Source organism: Scyliorhinus torazame, chromosome 8 (genome assembly GCF_047496885.1).
Source record: "Scyliorhinus torazame isolate Kashiwa2021f chromosome 8, sScyTor2.1, whole genome shotgun sequence".
Classification (NCBI taxonomy): domain Eukaryota; kingdom Metazoa; phylum Chordata; class Chondrichthyes; order Carcharhiniformes; family Scyliorhinidae; genus Scyliorhinus; species Scyliorhinus torazame.
Window position 1 is genome coordinate 246,823,652 of NC_092714.1, and position 20,721 is coordinate 246,844,372.

General features: G+C 43.0%; 1 protein-coding gene across 2 annotated transcripts in view; it reads left to right on the forward strand.

The window, feature by feature from the left end:
• The window catches only part of LOC140428504 (dolichyl-diphosphooligosaccharide--protein glycosyltransferase subunit 2-like), a 75,496-nt gene that overhangs the window by 48,776 nt on the left and 5,999 nt on the right, over window positions 1-20,721 (forward strand). For both annotated transcript variants that reach the window (XM_072515057.1, XM_072515058.1), the window contains exons 13-16: window positions 483-569; window positions 3,961-4,056; window positions 9,981-10,056; window positions 15,378-15,507. In XM_072515057.1, coding sequence (XP_072371158.1) covers window positions 483-569; window positions 3,961-4,056; window positions 9,981-10,056; window positions 15,378-15,507 — 389 coding nt within the window. The remainder of the gene's footprint in view (window positions 1-482; window positions 570-3,960; window positions 4,057-9,980; window positions 10,057-15,377; window positions 15,508-20,721) is intronic.

Sequence of the window (20,721 nt, forward strand, 5' to 3'; positions counted from 1 at the left end):
ATAGAGTTCTGTGAAGAAATGTTTGTAATCATTGGCTCCTACAACTTGGATTTAATGTATTTATCACGCCTAATGACATCCTGTGCAAAAAATAATGGATTGGAGACCAGAGTTAAAATGACTAGCCACGGTTGGGAAATCTGTCACCCAAATATTATTGGAGGCACACAGTTTCTCTCCAACCTTTGGAAATATTAACCTGCAGCAATTGTTACTGTGCAAGTTGTTGTTGTCAGACATCTTTTGGATAGTTCTTTTATTATCAAGCCTTTAAGTGCTGGGTGGTTGTGGTTTTCGCTGCGCAAATTAGATTTCTAACTTGCATCTCTCTAACCCCGCTTTAAGACACTCCTTTAAAAATTACCTCCTTTGGCCAATCGTCACCGAGGCTTTTGGTGTGTGATTTATTTTTTTGAGGTACAAGCAGTGAATCTAGACTTTAAGAAGAATCTATGTTTATTTTTTTTAAATTCTCTTCATAGGCTGATGTTGCAATTAAGTTTCCTGATGAAGAGACTCCAACCCCAGTACAGTCTCAGAATATCTTTGCCCCCAAGCCTGAAATTCAGGTAGGTGCTTGAATAAAATAGCTAAGAACAGATGTTATTCTAATAAAATGTTGCCTAGCTAATCACAATATTACACTTGCCATTAGAATAGTGAGAAGTTTTATAATTCACACAACTGTTCATGTTCACTGTCTTGCATATCATGCTGTTAAAATTCTTAATGAATGGCATTGATTACATGACTCATACCACACGTGATCTTCTCCTAGATTACTTTGCACTTTACAGAGATTATATCATATTTGAGAAGGAGGACAAATTTAGTGATGTCACCAAAACCCATTGCATCAATTTAACATGCGTTTTAAAATTAATTTGTGTATAACTTTTGATGCATTTAATTACCCAAAGTCTGTCCCAAGTCAAATACATAAAGAAAACTTCATGTCCCATTTGTTGTGGCCATCCCATTTATCAAATGTAAACTCTATTCTGCATGTTGTTAGCATCTGTGTTTCAGTTTGAGTACCAGTGGATTCTCAGGCTCCAAAATAATTGCACATTAACTCAATATGACTCGCTAACCTAGGTTTAAGAAGAGAGAAAATTCAGTTTAAAGTACTGTGTAGAATGTCAGTGTGAGTAAATGTCTGTCTTATTCAAATATGTTGAGCCACATTGAATTGTAGTATCACAATGTATCCAACTCTTTCTTAAAAATTGCTGTGTTCCCTTGCATTAGCATTTTGTACTCTAACACCCATGTGCTTAATGGAGGTTTTAATAACCTCTCCTCACTCATTGAGTTAATGATCCCTCAACAGTGACTGTCCAACCTGAAGAAATAGCCTTGCTGTAATTATTTTACCAAAACTAATTTTAAAAATCTCCAAATCTCCTCATAATTATATTTTCACATTACTGGCATCATTCTCTATTGTTTGCTCTCTGTGGCTTTACTATCTTTTCAACAATTGGTGAACCCAAAACAGCAAGTTTGCCATTACTTTTTATTCTTTGTCCCTATTTAGTTCTTTGAAGAGATAACAAATAGGTTAGACCAAGGAGAGCCAATGGATGTTATCTATCTTGACTTCCAAAAGGCCTTTGATAAGGTGCCTCACGGGAGACTGCTGAGTAAAATAAGGGCCCATGGTATTCGAGGCAAGGTACTAACATGGATTGACAATTGGTTGTCGGGCAGAAGGCAGAGAGTTGGGATAAAACGTTCTTTTTCGGAATGGCAACCGGTGACGAGTCGTGTCCCGCAGGGTTCAGTGTTGGGGCCACATATATATATATATATATATATATATATATATATATTATAAACGATCTAGATGACGGGACAGGGGGCATTCTGGCTAAGTTTGCCGATGATACAAAGATAGGTGGAGGGGCAGGTACTATGGAGGAGGTGGGGAGGCTGCAGAAAGATTTAGACAGTTTAGGAGAGTGGTCCAAGAAATGGCTGATGAAATTCAACATCGGCAAGTGCGAGGTCTTGCACTTTGGAAAAAAGAATAGAGGCATGGACTATTTTCTAAACGGTGACAAAATTCATAATGCTGAAGTGCAAAGGGACTTGGGAGTCCTAGTCCAGGATTCTCTAAAGGTAAACTTGCAGGTTGAGTCTGTAATTAAGAAAGCAAATGCAATGTTGTCATTCATCTCAAGAGGCTTGGAATATAAAAGCAGGGATGTACTTCTGAAGCTTTATAAAGTATTAGTTAGGCCCCATTTAGAATACTGTGAGCAATTTTGGGCCCCATACCTCAGGAAGGACATACTGGCACTGGAGCGGGTCCAGCGGAGATTCACATGGATGATCCCAGGAATGGTAGGCCTAACATACGATGAACGTCTGAGGATCCTGGGATTATATTCATTGGAGTTTAGGAGGAGATCTAATAGAAACTTACAAGATAATGAATGGCTTAGATAGGATGGACGTAGTGAAGTTGTTTCCATTAGCAGGGGAGACTAGGACCCGGGGGCACAGCCTTAGAATAAAAGGGAGTCACGTTAGAACAGAGATGAGGAGAAATTTCTTCAGCCAGAGAGTGGTGGGTCTGTGGAATTCATTGCCACAGATGGCGGTGGAGATCGGGACGTTGAGTGTCTTTAAGACAGAAGTTGATAAATTCATGATTTCTCGAGGAATTGAGGGCTATGGAGAGAGAGCGGGTAAATGGAGTTGAAATCAACCATGATTGAATGGTGGAGTGGACTCAATGGGCCGAATGGCCTTACTTCCGCTCCTATGTCTTATGGTCTTATTTACAAAACCCAAAATGCTATTGTCCCCGTTAACCACTTTACATACATACCCTTCCACTTACAGGAAATTGCAGATTTAAATTTCTTGGTTACTCTGTCCATCGAAATCCATCAGTGACTTTCACGTTTATTTCCACATTTCTTGTTTTTCCTTCCAAAATGTATTACTTCACATTTCTGCATATTAAATTGAATCTGTCACTCCAGATAACCCACTATTTTTCTACGAGGCACTTTGCAGTTTTCTGGCCACAACATTTGAAATTAACAACATCAGACCTTAGCTACATTGTCATGATTTCATAGGTAGTAAATGGCAGTAATGCGGGTTGGGTGTGCAGGCACTTTTGGCAGGAGGGGGGAATCTCATGTTGGAACTCCACCAGCACATTGACCATCCTTTCTTCTAGCAGACTCCAGCGTGCCTTGGCAGTCTGCTTATGTCTTTTGTTTCCTCAGTTTCCCTCATTCTTCTTTGTTTTCTGCTGCTAATATTACAATCTTTTAACATCCCCGTTCTGCACAGAAGCGCACTTCACAGGTCGTCTTTTTCTGTGCTCTTTCCTCTGCCACTGCCTCCTCCACCCATTTCTCCCCTGCCTTTTTTCCCATTTGTAATATATTCAAGTCCAGAGGAAAGTCTTTAAAACTAAACCCTTGACTTCTGTTTTTCAACAGACAGTACCTGACTTCTGGAGTACTTCTAATTGTGTCCATTTTTAGTTTTTTTTTATTGTGACTGGACAAATTTCCACCATTCCAATTTCCCAACCGCCCTTTCATAATGTGTCCCATCCACTGACTGGCTCGTCTCTCAGGACATTACGCATTTTGCAAGATGCTTCAGTCCATCTTTTATATTTGTTAGACAGGGGAAACTTGTACTTTCATGTCTTGTGATTCACCTTAGAAATATGTTTTCAGCCCATTCTTTATTAATCAAATCCGTTCGTACTGGAAGTTATCAACCCATTTAATTGTTGATGTTGGCATTTTTTGAATAGCCGTGCTTTTAAGCTTTTAGCGCACAGCAGCATACATCATAAGATGTAATGCATTGATTCTTTAACTTCGGCCCATCATCTTTTGTAACATTATCTGCAATTAATTATAATTGATTTTTTAACACCTATTGCTTTTTATAATGCAATAAACATGATTCTCTTTATAGCACCTCTTTCGGGAACCTGAAAAGAAGCCGCCCATTGCAGTCTCCAATACTTTTACTGCCCTTGTTCTAGCACCCCTCTTACTGCTTGTAATTCTGGTGAGTAGGGAACTTATCAAAGTTTTTAAGATTGTGGTGCTATGAATGACTGGAATTTGATTCCAGTTCTCTGGCTTCAACCTGACTGAGGGGGAAAAAACATTTCCAAAGTTATTGCTAAAGGTTGCCTACTACACAAGTTAAAGTTGTAGTATGAAGAGATTCCTTTTGATGTGCCATTTGAAATCTCCCAAATCATAAAGTAAAAAGCATGCATTGTTTTTAGGAAAATTGGCTTTTAATTTGTTCCAGGTAACCATTGTCGGCTTTTTCACAGTTTTCATCAATTGGCCCAAGAAACCGGTGATATAGTAGGCTGTTATTTTCATTGTTGGCAGTCAAGCGGTCATTGATGAGGTTTGAGCTTGTGTAGTGAAAGGGGGTCTTTGATTTTGTGATCATCAAGTGCCGTGCAACTCAACCTGATCCTATTCTCAATAAATATTTAAATATGCACTGAGCAACGCACATCACCTCAGATGATGAACAAATGTGACTGATGTGTATTTTTCCTGGTTATCCGCCCCCCCCCCACCCACAGTACCTGAGATCTGCTAACGTAGCATAAACCAGAATTCAAAACTAACCCTCTGAGCTGACGTTGCTCCATTCACTGAACCACATGGGAGCCCTCCTTTATGTTGAAGCCATTTAATAATTTTTTTCTGTGATGTACATTTAAAAATGCATTCAAAACTCTCTGTATTTGACTACTTCTTGCTGGTGCTTGTACGAGGGATGATATTTCCCAGAGACTGTTGTGCTTTTACTGTTGGTTTCTGGATTCAAAGTCAGCCAACGCTTTGTTTTTACCTGATTGTTTAGCAACATCAGTTTATGTCACTTTTGGTGAATATAAATATGCCATTGCCAGAAAATTGCTCTCAACTTTGATGCTATGTTAACGCATTATTCAAGCCATAAGAATTAACCATGAGTGCTTTTTGCTGACGTGCTATAGATTTAGGGATAGGGTTGCATACTTCAGCATTAAAGCGAATGATTCTTAATGTTGTCACTAATTGTAATGCAAAAAATAAATCTGCCTAGAAAAATGCTCCTGCCTTTAAGAACATGGACAGGTTTTTGATTACTGCAGTTGTGGAGCCCTTTGCGAAGTGCCTTGAAAGAGTGCAAGACCAGCAGGCACTTGATCCTAACCATTTGAGTACCTGGTACTGGATATTTTAGACTCAAATGCTAATGAATTTCTGCGATCAGAAGAATATTGATATCTCCACTTCCTGTGGTACTAATATTAATGGGTCTATGAGTCAGATAATGCTGTTGAACTAACTATTTACAAGATAGACATGCACAAGGCTCTACATGTTACTATCTTTCTCTCCATGCTCTGCTATCATGTGTTCTTGCATCACTGATGATGTAGATGGACATTTTTTAAGGTCCGGTTTTGGGTGTTTCACGACAGCCGCGTTGGCAAGATTGCAGCCCGTATTCAACGGCACCTAGTGCCAAAATTGAGCCCCCACGAGATTCTCGACATTACTGCCTCCCTTGCCATCTGGTTGCCCGATTCATGCCTCAGAAGCTCTCTGCTAACGAGGGGGAGCTGTTTTTAAACCCTCTCTCACCGCTCACTCCAAGTCAACACTAAAGTATGACAGCGTAGACTAGCTCCTCGCTTTGCGGGTGCCAATCTCACTAGGCCTCTTGACACTGTGGATGAGAGGCGGGGCACCTTGTTCCCCTGAAGGGATCGGAGCACAAGCAGCAGGGTCAGCAATGCCGCTCGGGAGGCAGTGGCAACAGCTGTTAGTGCAGGCAGCATGACCCGGAGGTCTGCCGTCCAATGCAGGAAGAAGACAAACTACGTCCGGCGAGCTCCATGGCTAAGTTACCACCTCTCTCCTGGCATCAGTTCCGTGTGCTACCCCTCAAATTTCCCAATCTTCCCCCACAAATCACTGGCTGACACCTTACACCTCCCTCATATCCGATCTTTGTGCCTGGTCCTCACAACCCCTTCATGTCCAGGTGTGGCGCTCACACGTGCCACCTGTTATAGCCCCTCCCCCACGACCCATCAGCACGCCCTCTGTGTTCCCACAGAAGATAGCCTATACTAAACAGGGAAGGGTCGGAATCCCAGAAATTTGAGTCCTCGCCCCCTATGAGGAATGGGCCCTGGAAATTGCGGGGCTGCCCGAAGCGAGAGCAGTTGCCGACAGCGAGGTTGGCCAACATCAGAGAGGTGAGGATCCACTGCCCGTTCACCCAGATGACCTGTCTCAAGTGAGTTCATATCTCACTGACCACATGTCCATTGTCTTGAAGATCTCCATCTGATAAAGCTGGGCCATACAGAGTCGTCCAACTCCCTCTCTCTCTCTCTCTCCCCCTCTCCCCACCCACCTGCTCCTGCCACCCGAGATACCATCTCGGAAGAGAGCTCCAAGGAGACCAACGGTGAAGCGTCACAACTATCACCCACACTTTCAATCACCGCAGAGTCACACACCTCGGTGGGCAACATTAGTGGACAGGTGTCTGGAGCACAATCTGGTGAGCACTACAATTACTGATGCACATCAGGTGGAGGCAGGAACATCCAAGGGAGGTAGCAGTCAGAGGTCTGCTGGACCGCAGGACTCCACTGGTCTGAGCCTCGGGACACGGTTATTCCAGAGCTGATGCAACTGCGAGACCACAGGCGTGAGATTCAGGAGGGGAGTATCAGTGACATTCCAGTGACTGCAAGGTTGATTGGAGAAATCCCAAAGGCTGCAGGCGCAGGAGATGGTGCCAACAATGCATGGCATCGAGGCCTCTTGGGTGGCGTCCACAGTGGAAAACCTGGAGCACGACATCCGCGCCTTGAGTGTGGTGTCCAAGGCATGGCTCAGTCAGTGACAGCCCTGGCTGAGGGCCTCGACATCACGCCCCAGTCGCTGATCGACGTGTTCCGGATGCAGATGGACATTGCCAAGGCACGGCAGAGCGTGGCCCAGTCATTGAGGAGCATCGGTGCGGGCGACGCCGTATGGTGCAGAGAATAGGTAACCTCGTGGACTGGCAGCGTCAGATAACTCAGCAGCCTCTGGAGCTCACTCCAGCTGTCCCTTTGAGCCCACCAGGGCCCTACGGGCACTGTCAAGGGCAGCAGGCAGAATAGGGTGACACAATGATGCCAGTAACACCGGTAAGTCGGCTGGGGTCTCCAGGCCCTCTAGAGGACGTCCGCTAAGGGCTTCAAAGCCCACAGGGCGCGGAAGGCCTTCACCTCTGATGTGCATTCTGGGAACACACCTAGTCACAGCAGTAGATCACGAAAGACCAAGAAGAGTGAGGAACACCGAGTGGACACTAGTGAGATCACTATCTGTAGCTAAGGGGAATGTAAATATGTCACAATGAAATGTTACAACATGTTACATCTCATACATCTGAAGCTTCTGTCACATCTTCACAGCGTGCCTGCCCGCAACTCCACCCCCTGTTGGCCTCTCAGATCCCCCCCCCCCCCCCCCAGCTCCCCGGGCACAGTGGTCCAAGATCGAAAGCTTCTGATGCAGACCCCGTTCACAGGATGTGCGTGAATGGCTGTCAGTAGAAAGATTAAAGTCAGACTTTAGCAGAAACTGAAGAGCACCAGAGCTAACCTCACAATGAGTTATCATTACTCCTGCCTTGCATGGTGACCTGCTGACAGTGCCGACGCAGTATCCATCGCCCTGGAGTGATATTGCATAGACTCTTGGAATGGGGAACATGGTGGTCGGGGAGGGACATTGTGGTTGAGGTGGGGTGGGCGGGAGGCTGGGGAGAATAGGTGGGATGGGGTAATGGGGCGTAGGGGAATTAGGGTGTGGGAAGGGAAAAGCGGGAGGGAGAGCAGTCAAGGCATCGGAACCACATTTTCAGCAGCCCAGTGCACCGCTCAACAACAGCACGGGTGGCAACATAGGCCTCATTGTATCGCTCCTCCGTCTCGGTGTCAGGCCTCCTGTCTGTGGAGTTTTGTCTGCCGAGGGCTGGTTTAGCTCATTGGGCTAGACAGCTGGTTTGTAATGCAGAACAAGGCCAGCAGCACGGGCTCAATTCCCGTACCAGCTTACCCAAACAGGTGCCGGAATGTGGCGACTAGGGGCTTTTCACAATAACTTCATACTTGTGACAATAAAAGAAAAAGAAACTGTGGCTGGTTGTCAATTACTCTCTTTTAACTCAATATCTGTAGAGTAACAGTAAGAAGTCTTACAACACCAGTTTAAAGTCCAACAGGTTTATTTCGAATCACTAGCTTTCGGAAGCTTACTGTGCGCACCCCAGTCTAACGCCGGCATCTCCACATCATGGCTACTGTAGAGTAACATATATGCCGTTTTGAATATCTTGATGTATACTAAATTCCACAGTGATAAAATAATGACTTCATTTGGATTATCCACATCTTTATGAATTAAGAGATTCAGCAGGTTGAATAGAATACTAAAATAATTCTTTTAGATTTTGCTTTTAATGAAGATATGAATGATATACAGTACACGATGTACTTATTGTCTCTTCAAGGTGTCCATGAGATGACATGCTAATACAGCACTAGAAAAATTATATTATTGAAATAATAGTAATTATATGCATTGAGTTGCATAGCAATAGCACTAATGGAATCAAAATTTGTGAGGATACCTAAAGGCTACAATATTTATGATAGTGTCTTCAGGGTTTTACTTTGAATTCATTGGTCTTATAGTTCTTAGTGGTGTTGCCTTCTAAAGTGGCTTGGGACACATGAATAGGAGGGTCAGTATAGATTTATCTAGTGACATGCTGTGGCCAACCATAGTCTGCCTATACCTGATGGAGTCAGGAAGTAATCTCCCACAGGATTTTCCTTTTGTCAAAGGTGGTCCTCAAAGTCGCATCATCGAAAGAATGACTGATGGACTTTCTTGACCTTTCATTTCATTTGTTCCTATCGAAAGCTTTACACATTAGACACATGTGATAACATCTTTTAAAGAAGGCATAATGGGGTTTCTTTTGAAAATATTTTTATTAGGTTTTTAACTTTATACAAAATATAAATCAAACCAAATATCAATACCCTCAACAAACCCCAACTGACCAAAAGCAGAACCCGCCCCCGCCACTAACTGCTAACAGTGACCAGATCCTTAAAATGCAATATAATGGATGCCATCTCCGATAGAACTCATCAATTGCTACCCTCACCATGAAATTGGTCTGGACCTGTCTCCAACTCAGCAGGATTCGCTGCCGAGCCAGCATTAAAGTAAAACCAAGGCACTTGCCACCACCCACAATCCTCGGTTCCAGCTGGTCACCCCAAATATCACCACTCGTGAGCAGGGCTACAAATCCACAATTAAAATTGCCAGTATGGTGTTTTAAAAAACAAAGGCCCCCACTTCGGGCAGGACGAGATTGTGTGCATTTAGTTCGCAAGGTCCCCTCAAGCTCCGCTCATACATTCTGGCTTTGGTGAGATGCGCTCTGAACATCATCTAAAGTTGTATCAAACCTAAACCCGCGCATGATGATGTACCATTCACCCTACGGAGAGCCTCACTCTGCACCGCCTCCTCCAAAATGAGGCCAAATCCTCCTCCCGCCTAACCTTTACCTCCTCCACCGATATCTGCCCTTCCCCCGTGATCCGTCCATTTATCCCAGATGTGCTGCCCTCCTCCGACCCCGCACATGAAACGATTCTCTCCAGCAAAGTAGACAACTCCGCCACCGGGAATGTCAGGAACCAATCACGTACCTGAACATATCCATCCCACCAAGGCCTACCTGCTCCCTTAGCTCCTCCCAACCAGAGAAGGCATAATGTTCAATTCTAAACTGAGATATATTTTGAGGTGTACATGTGTTTTTGAAAGTTGTGCATTACCGTTGAATTTTATTCAAAGAAAATGTTTTTTTTTTTGCAGTGGATCAAACTTGGTGTCAACATTTCCAATTTCACTTTTTCTCCGAGCACCATCATCTTCCATTTGGGCCATGCTGGTGAGTTTGTTTTCCTCTAAGGAAAGTAAAAGATTGCTCAAATTATCAATCAAATTCATTACATGGGCACACATTTAATTGAAAATTCTACCCTACCTGTTACTCTTTGCACTACCTGTTCTGATGCATGATCCCATCATCGGTGTTTTCAATGTTGAAGGTGTCGCGCATGCCTGTCAAAGAGCCGCGGGTGTCATTCGGACCCAAAGGCGGCCATTCAACCCATCAGGCCCTTTCCAGCTCGCTGTAGAGCAATCCACTCATTCCCATTTTCTTGCTCGATCCCCGTGTCCCTGCAGTTTTATTTTCCTCTAGTGCCTCAATGAAATTTCTTGTTGAAATCATTGATCGTCTCTGCTTCCACCACCCTTGTAAACAGCAATTTCTAAATCCTTACCTCTTGCTACGTAAAATAAAAATTTTCCGCACATCCCCTACTGCATCCTTTTCCCAAAACCTTAACTATTTTCTATTCATTCATGGGAAGTGGGCATTGCTGGCTGGGCCAGCATTTATCATCCATCTCTAATTGCCCGTGAACTGAGTGGCTTTTCAGAGGGCATTTAAGCGTCAACCACATTGCTGTAGGTCTGGAGTCGCATGAAGGCCAGACTAAGTAAGGATGGCAGATTTCCTTCTGGTAATGTGGCAGATATGTTTTTATGACAATGGTTTCATGGTCATCATTGGACATTTAATTTATTGAATTCACATTTCATCATCTGGTGTAGTGGGATTCAAATCCAGGTCCCAAGAGCATACTCTCGTCCAGTGATCATACCACTATGCCACTGCATCCCCTTATGTTCTCAAGTCATTGTATGACGGGTTTTTCCTTGACCACCCCATCTAAACCTGTCATAATCTTGTACACTTCTATCAAATCTCCCCTCTATACCCTTTTGCTCCAAGGAGAACTAATCCAGCTTCTCTAAACTAACCTTGTTGTGAAAATCACAAATGCTTGGAAGAATTCTAGTAGATCTCCTCTACAACCTCTCAAGGACCCTCACACTCTAAATCTGGTGATCATAAATGGATGCAATACTCTGGTTGTCACACAACCAGAGCTTAATAAAGATTGAGCTTAATTTCCCACATTTGTACTCCGTTCCTCTATTTATGATCCCATATGCTTTGCTAGCTCTTCTCTCAATATGTTCTGCACCTTCAAAGGACTATGCACGTGAACCCCGCACCCCCCCCCCCCCCCCCCAAAGTCTCTGTCAATGCACATGCTTCAGAACTGTGCCAGTAAATGTGTAAAGTCGTTCCACATCCCTTCTGCCAGAATGCATCACCTCGCACTTCTCTGTATTAAATTCTATCTGCCTCGTGTTTGACCATTCTGCTAAGTTATCAGTCTTGCTGTTCATCACTGTTCCAAATTTGAGATGCTCAGCAAAATATGAAATTTTGCTCTGAATCCCAATATCCAGCTCATTGATCTATGTACACTCGTGGAAAAGTAATTCTCCTGTAAAGTCATTTATCATGTAGTCATGGATGTCAACTGCTCGAAAACATTACCTGCGTAAAAGTGACTTTGGACCTCAAATATTGGTCTCAAACATTCAACTTTTACTCGAGTATACATGGTATATGCAGAGAAACGGTAGTTGTCCTAGCACTGATCCCTTGGGGAACATCACTGTCCACCATCGACCAACCTGAAAAATAACTTTTTACCACAACTCACCATTTTCCATCCTTAAACCATTTTTTTCACCCAAGCTGACATTGACTCTCCTATTCAATTTTGCGAACCAATCTATTCTGTGGTACTTTGACAAAGGCTTTGTTAAATTAAAGATAACATCCATTGATTTTCCTTAATCAAACATCTATTTTTTCATCAAAGCAGTCAATGAAATTATTCTAAGCATGATTCACCTTTCACAAATCCTTTCCGACTGCCCTGAATGAAGTTATAATCTCTCTCGGGCCTGTTGATTTCCCCCCCCCCCTTAATTATTATCGCATCTAAAAATGTATTCACGACTGACATTGAAATGGCCAGCTATAGTTACTGGGAGTGACCTTACACTGTTTCTTGAAAGAAGTGTCACATTTGCCACACTCCAATCCTCTGACACTTCTCATGTACCCCAGGAAGATTGGACGGTTATGGCAAGATGTTTCACTCCGTGCCTGTTTTCCTTACTTGCCTGTGATCTTTTTTTAACCTGGTGGTTGGATTCTTGTAAGCTACTCCAAATGCTTTCTGAAAACTTCCAGCTGCCATTTTATTTTCTCAAACTGAAGCCTCTAGGATTCAGATAAAAGGGAGGGGGAAAAATGTTGCACGTGTCACAATAGCGCAATTACATTTCTGCACCAAATTGCCTTTTGTGTGTCTCAATTCTTTCATGAAAGTTTTTTTTTCTTGAACTGGTCTTGTGCCAGAGCGTGAACTTAAACCTGATATTATGCCTGAAGCTGTGAATCTGAACTGAAACTCTGTGGCATGTGCAGCGTGTCTAATTTCCTATCAGTAATTGTACAGATGGCATATGCTATAAATTTCTGCTCAATGGGTTTTCGAAAATCATTTGAAGAAAAGCTGGCGAACAAATTTCAAGGCCTTTTATTCAGATAAAATATGTATAGTATTTTATTCCCTAATGGGAAGTGAATTGTGTAGTCCAAAAGATGCGAGGGTTAGGTGGATTGGCCGTACTAAATTGCCCCTTAGTGTCCAAAAGGTTAGGTGGGGTTACTGGGCTACGGGAATAGGGCTTGGACCTAGATAGGGTGCTCTTTCCAAGGATCGATGCAGGCTCGATGGGCCGAATAGCCTCCTGCGCTGTAGAGTTTATCTGCGTGCACAAGGGAAAAGATGATGGGTTATTTTGTAGGTTTAGTTTAATGCTCTACAAACCCGTAAAAGAGCTTTAAGCTTGAAGAAAGCGTTTTCCTATTGTAATTGGGTTCAATTTTCAAAGAATGGTGAATTTTGAGTTTCTAACTATCTCACCTGATTATCGCATGTTACATTGGCAAATCCATTTGCAACATTCAGGTGCCCCTTGACCCCCCCTTCCCCATCCAAACAGTTAGTTGTAAGACACAGAACGAAAGCCACAGGGTGTCGTTCCTCATTGAATTCATGGGTATGTGGTTACTGGACTCGTAAATCAGAACCCTAAAATGAGTTCGCGTTTCACCATGACCATTTAAAAATATCAATTCCGTTTAAAAACAATCAAAAAATAAAATGCTGGTAACGCTATAAAAATAGTGACCATGAAGCTGTCTGATTTTTATAAAATAAAATAAAACCTGATGTACCTGACTGCATATATGGTTGATATCTGACTCCAGCCTGAGGTGGTTTATCAAGCTACTTTGTTGTATTAAACCACTGCTTCAGGGTTCAATAAGGTCGCCCAACACTCCACTTAGGGGCCATTAGGAATGGGTTTCAAATGTCAGCCTTTCCAACAGCGTTGCCATCTGAGAATTTTTTTAAAGCAATTTTCAAAAAAGTCAGTCCTGTGTTCAGTTTTAAAAGTGTTACTTGGAGGTTAAAATACTTGAACTTAATGTGCATAGTAATGCACCTCCAAGAACCAATCACAAATGACAAATTCAGTGTTACAAAGATTCTTTAGAAGGTCTCCCAAGTGGACGTCCTTAACTAGTGCTGCCCTTACCATCACTGCTGGCAAACACCTAGAATCCGAACTTCACGTTTAATCCTCAATTGTGCTATTCCACGAGTTCACTTCGCACCGTAATACCAGATCAAAGGACCCCAGATCCCCACACTGCTCGGCTCCAGTAGCCCCACTGCGATGATCGTAAACCTTAGGAACCCATTCGATTTCTCCCTATTAAGTCCCCAATGCGCAGTGTGACTGCTTCCTCAAAATGTCACAATTTTCCCTATCAATTGCTTATCACACTTGGCTTATAGGATATGTAATGTGGCCTTTGCATCGCAGTATGCAATGTGATGGGAGGACTGCTGGTTAACACTTTTGGGACCTTAGCCATTTGGCTATCACCATATGGAATAACCTTAACATCAATTGACTGAGTAATTTAATAACTTGCCATTCTACAATTGTGCAAGCTTGTATTTGTTGCAACAATACTGGATCGTCTTTTGTGATTTAATCATTTGGATTTTTATACTTTTATTGAATCATCCTGTTTCTATTGCCTTATTCCTTTATTTCATATGTCTTGTGCATCAAGGACTTGATAGTTTCAAGCCAATATAGTGAGTGTAGCACTACAACTTGATGCAAAGATGACAATGAAAAGAATGAACAAGTTGCAAGAAAACATATGCAGCATGCCCATTAGCATTAGATTATTTAATTGCCAGTTTTGTGTTTTCTTGTAAAAGTCAGCAGGGGCTCCATAATTGGCTTTTTTGTGGATAGGTATAGACCTAGAACACACAATGCCGAAGGAGGCCATTCAGCCCATCGAGTCTGCACCGCCCTCATTTCCACCCTATCCCCATATCCCAATAACCCCATCCAAATATTTTGGTCACTAAGGGCAATTTATCATGACCAATCCACCTAACCTGCACGTCTTTGGACTGTGGGAGGAAACCGGAGCACCCGGAGGAAACCCATGCAGACACTGGGAGAACGTGCAGACTCCACACAGACAGTGACCCAGCGGGGAATCGAACCTGGGACCATGGCGCTGTGAAGCCACAGTTCTATCCACTGTCCTTGCGTTCTGCCGCAATGGGGCAATTGGACCTGCAAGGCCTAGACATTAATATTGAATGCCGCTGAACTGGCATGCAATTGTTTTTCAGAACCATTGCTTTATTTTTAATTATTGGCTGGAGCCTATTGATTGGGTAACCCAAGTCAAATTATAGTTGGTTTTTGAATTTCTAGCTATCAAACAGTAGTTACTTGAGATCATGCCAGTCTATTTTTGGTGTGCTATAGGCAGGTTGTAAACAAATATTTGGTGGTCATTATGTAAAATTTGCGGTCTGGATCAGCCGGTGTGCCACAGTGAAATAGTTTACAGATCTAAAGCATTCGTGCAGAAAATGCTTTAATTGTCTTGTAACTTCAGGGAACTAGGTGCTGCATACAGATAACTGAAGTCTAAACATTGACATTGGTTAAAATAAGAGTCCACGTACAACTAGCAGTATTTGATAAATTAAAGAAACGTGATGACCGCAAACTGCATGCCCATGTTGACCGGGTCAGTCAATGAAGTGCTTAACTATGACTGGACTAAATCTAATACTTGTTCAGCATAATTGACCCCTGCACTGACAACCCTGTTATACAATTCCAACCTAAAGTTTCCTTTTGCCTTGCTTTCTTCAGGTATGTTGGGAATCATGTATATATACTGGACTCAGCTGAACATGTTTCAGACTCTGCAGTATCTTGCTATACTTGGCAGCATCACATTCTTTGCTGGGAACAGAATGTTAGCTCAGAAGGCAGTAAAGAGGTAAGGAATTCTCATCCAACCAGATATTCTGTGTGTTAGTTCTTTTGAGCTGTACGCTTGGTCTTAATCCATTTAAAGGATTGCTTTTTTAAAAAAAAATCAATGTTGACCTTAAATAGTTTGCCGACGCTTCAGAAGAAATTAACTGTTCGATACTCACCATACTAAATGGCAGGAGCTGCATTTTGCGCCAGCGAGTCCAGGTAGAGTGATTATTTTGAAAGTTCCCAATTGGTCAATATATTGAACGGTAACAATTCCCCAGGGTCTGTCTGTGCTGTGGAGCTTTCCACCTTCTGATTATAATTTCAGCATGACTGGAAAGATAGATTGTGGGGTACAACACAATCTTGATCAACGAATATGCGGAACACAAAAATTGTGCCTCAAGGAAATGATAAGTTCAAGCTAATATAAGAACTTCATAATCACTGAAAGCAAATTCCATTGTAAGCAAAAAAAAAAATAATGCATTTATTGTTTACAGTTTCTGACTATCTGTAATGGTGTTATCAACATGTATTTACTTAGTTAAAAAAAAACCAAGGTGCTTCACAGGAGCACTATGAAACAAACTTTGACACTGACCCACGTACATCGGGACAGATAGCTAAAAGCTTTGTCAAAGTGGTAAGTAGCATCTTGAAGGAATGGAGAGGGGTGGTGAAGCAGTCCGTCACTAAGTTAATGTGGACACATTCGTACTAGGCAGGATATCTGCTATTCGACCATCACATGCACATACCTGCAGAGCATTCCTATCTGGAGTAATCGTTAAAAAGTGATACCTCTGTACAATGGACTGTATCATTCTGCCTGAAGTATGTGCTCTAAAGCAGTGCTGTCGCTAAACTAGAAATTGTATCGGCTACACCTGTCGGAGACCGTTCCGGCTGAGCAGGATGGTTTAATATGGGTGGCAGGGCGATGGTACCTGGCTCCCAGTCAGGACTGACTTGAGTTCGTCATGAGGCAATTCAACTTGGGCAACTTTTGTTGGGGCGGATGGAAGGGAGATTTAGTTTGGGCTGTTTGTACCAGCGGAGGTTGGTTGATAGAGAGACAGTGATTTCCCCAAAGTGGGGAAAAAAGTGTCCCAATGTAATGCAGGAAGCAACAGAACAACTCTTTATTTAGAAAACAATGCAAAAAGTGGAATCTGTAGCACTGCATTCCTATTATTGGCAATTTGCATCTCATCCCGGATCTGCTGACAACCTATCATTATAACATGGCATTAAATCATATCAAGGAGATCAATAGGCTTGGGAAAACTATGTTTTGTTGGTTTAGTGTTGGTGACAGTCAGTTCTAAAATTGACTGTAGAAATTTGTATCCTATGGCACTTACCTTTTTTATCAGAAGGATGATTGGAAGCAGGAAGAAAAGCATTTTTTGATGGAGATTCTTTTTTATCAGATTAGTAGACAATTGGAATTAGTTTATTTTCAAATATTGATATTTTTACACTTTTCTGACTTGTCTTTATGTAGCACTCAGCGCAGAATTGCAATACAGCTTTTAAAATCCTTGTATCACGTCTTTCAGCATTCCGACACGACCCGACCCTGACCCTCTTCCCCGTGTGAAGTGATGGATAGGCTGTGCTGAGCACAACTGCTCAGTTGTGTGTTCATGTACCCAACTGTGCTAAGCAAATTAAAAATGGAGGTGCTTTCCGTGTGTCGGTTTTATATATTTGACATGCGATTTTGATTGAGTTGGCTTCAGGAGTCTAAAACTATATCTCACCGTATTGAATAATTTAAATAGCTTGTATTTTAGAGCTGTCAACTACTTTTATGGTTCGTTGGTCACTCACGCAATCTATTTCATTTTGTACCCAAATAGAAGTGATACTGATACCCTTTGCAGACTGTAGCATTTCAGTTATAAAATGCTGTGTGTGTAAGTGGTCCTTTTTATTCAGCGAAGGCCAAAAGTCATAGAGGAATGTGGTATTGTAAATAATCTGAGGTAAAGCTTCACACTATGACAAACCCATGTGCAACTTTGTGGCATTGAGAGTTACCGCTGCAGTTTAATATGCATTTCGGGAAATCCGTAGCATTTGACCGCAAGAACTTGGGTGCAATTCTAACAACACACACCCCCGCCCTCAGCCAGGCGCACTTCCTGCTCTTCCTGGAGAATAGCAGGAGAGCCCCTAAGCGGGGTTCCCGTCGGGTGCCGCAGGCCGGGAGCATCATGCTCCATTCGCACCTGGCGCAATCTGGTTCGCACCCTCACTGAAGGGGCAGTACCACGATGCCAGGGGGCACTGCCAAGCAACAGGGCTTGAAAAGGGACATGACCATGAAAGGGGAGGTGAGCCTGAACGTGGGGTACTTGCAGTGACCCCAAAGTCGGGGGGGGGGGGGGGATTACCCCATAGCAGGGTGTTGGCCAATTGGGGGAGTGGGGTCTCTGCCAGTCGGTGTGTAGGGGGGGTTACTAAATGTGGGTGGATTGCAATACGAATAGCGCCGGAGCAGCTGGCGGAATCCTCACCACTTTTCCTGCCCGATGCAGTGGCATAGTGGTATTGTCGCTGGACTAGCAATACAGAGACACGGGATATTGATCTGAGGACCCAGGTTCGAATCCCACCACATCAGGTGATGGAATTTGAAACTCAATAAAATATCTGGAATTAAAAGTCTAATGATGCCCATGAAACCATTGGTGATTGGCATGAAAACCCATCTGGTTCATTAATGTCCTATAGGGGAGGAAATCTGCCTTCCTTACCTAGTCTGGCCTACATGTGACTCCAGACCCACAGCAATGTGGTTGACTCTTAACTGCCCCCTGAAGGGCAATTAAGGACGGACAATAAATGCTGGCACAGTCTATGACGGCCACGTCCCATGAATGACTAAAAAAAAAACACTTAGGCTGGAATTCTTTCGCCATTTGCTGGAGCGGGATTCTTGGTTTCCCGGCGGCCTGGGGTAGTTTCAGTCGGAATTCCCATTAACAGCGACGGGAACAGAGCTTTCCGCCACCAAGAAACACATGGCAGGGAGGCCAGAGAATCCTGCTCCAGGTCATTATTTGGGAGAATTCCGCCCCTTATGTTTATTTAGCATGTTTTACATTGAAAAACCTTATGAGCTGTTCGCGCAGGCATAATCAGACCGAAATAGGCAGTGGGTAACAGCAGCGTTATTTGGAAGGATAACCAAAAGCACAGTCAAAGAGAGAAACATAACAGAAAATAGAATGCAATGGCAAAAACCGTCAAGAAAAGCGGCTCCAGATGAAGCTGAGCTTTGACAAAGAATCATCCAGACTCAAAACATTAGCTCCCTTCTCTTTCTCTACAGATGCAGTCAGACCTGCTGAGATTGTCCAGTATTTTCTGTTTTTGCTTCAGATTCCAGCATCTGCAGTAATTTGCTTTTAGCATGGTCAAAGAGATTGATTTTGCTTGGGGGTGGGGGGGGGGGGGGGGGTGGCTTTTGGGTTTGCAACATAGAAAAATACTGCAGATACTGGGGATCCAAAGTCAAATCAGAAAATGCTGGGAAACCCGGCAGGTCTGCGGTAACTCTGTAGAGAGAAGAACAGTTAACATTTCGAGTCAAGGCAGCACGGTGGCGCAGTGGTTAGCATTGCTGCCTCACGGCGCCGAGGTCCCAGGTTCGATCCCGGCTCTGGGTCACTGTCCGTGTGGAGTTTGCACATTCTCCCCGCGTTTGCGTGGGTTTCGCCCCCACAGCCCAAAGATGCAGGGTAGGTGGATTGACCACGCTAAATTGCCCCTTAATTGGAAAAAAATGAATTGGGTACTCTAAATCTATTTTTAAAAACATTTTGAGTCCACTGTGACTCTTCAGAATTCTCATGCTTGAAAATTTTAATTTTGAGGCAATGGGGACCCAAGAGTTAATGCAGTTCAGGCACGATAGTTATATGGAATAGGATACGGAAGACGAGGTTTGGGGTGAGATGCCATTGATAAGAGGCTTAGATCAGGATCCAACAGTCTGGTTCTGCCTGAGACTGCAGTCCGTCGGGAGAGCTTTCTTTCTTTGCTTCATTCCTCCTTTCTTTGCCTGAAGACAGTCGTTGGCTCATGCCTGCTGGTGCTTCACATTGAGCCGCTTTTCTTGGCAGTTTTTGTCAGTGGTGGTTTGCTATTACTTTCCATTCGATGAGGAGGCTATATCAGCCAAATACAAATCAAACCTGAGTTGTTGACATATTTCTGGACCACACACGGACCATTTAACTAAGTATACTAACCAAACTCCAGAAAGTATTAGAGAATGTTCTGCACAGTGGTTTGACCATCTATTCTTCATCCTACATAGTAACTCATGTTTTTGCTCGCGTGTGCCAATACATTTTATCTACAATATGCTAGCTCATAAGCTGTTAATGTATTTGATGTTGTATTTCATTGATACAAATTTTCAGCTATGAAAGTATCATGGAATAATGAGATTAAAGTGTAAAAGCATTTTTTAAAGTAAATTTCTGAGATGCCAGAGTTTTGTATTTTTACTCCTTCCGAATGACAGGACAAAAGACAATTTGTAAAGATTTTTCTTGTTTCAAAATCTTGACCATGGGGTTATTGATATTTTCTGTATTTATAAATGCAAGTTTATGATTTGAATGATAATCTTTACGTCTAGTGTTTCTACTCTCTTTTGCTCCCTTTTGAAGGCAATGTAAGTCGTTCTACACATACCCAACTGCAAGCTACCATTTTTCATACAATACAGTGAGTGTTGCCAGCCTGTTCAACCGTAGTGACCCTCACAGCTGAGCCAAGACCTGTTAACTGGCTGTCAGATCACGATGAGCAGCGTCAGTTTTTTCCGACTTTGGACGAGGGACACTAATGCAAACTATAGTGGTGTTATCATCCTGAGATTGATTGCACAAACCAAGCCTTCTCCCTGGTTCAATTGAATCATTGCGAGTTCATAGAAACATACAGCACAAGAGGGAGTAATGTGGCTCTTTGAAAGAATCTGCCAAGTTTGTCCCGTTTTTCTGCTTTATCCCCGGAACCCTGAAAATGTATTTCTTTCAGTTCCCTTTGTTAAAGTTCCTGCTGAATCTGTTTGCACCGCCCTTTGGGCAGTGCATTCCCAATTACAACACGCCATGTAAAAAGGAATCTCCATTTCCTTTCCGGTTACTGAACTTGCTGCCAGTGGAAAAGGTTTCCCTGCATTTAACAAACTCCTCTTAAT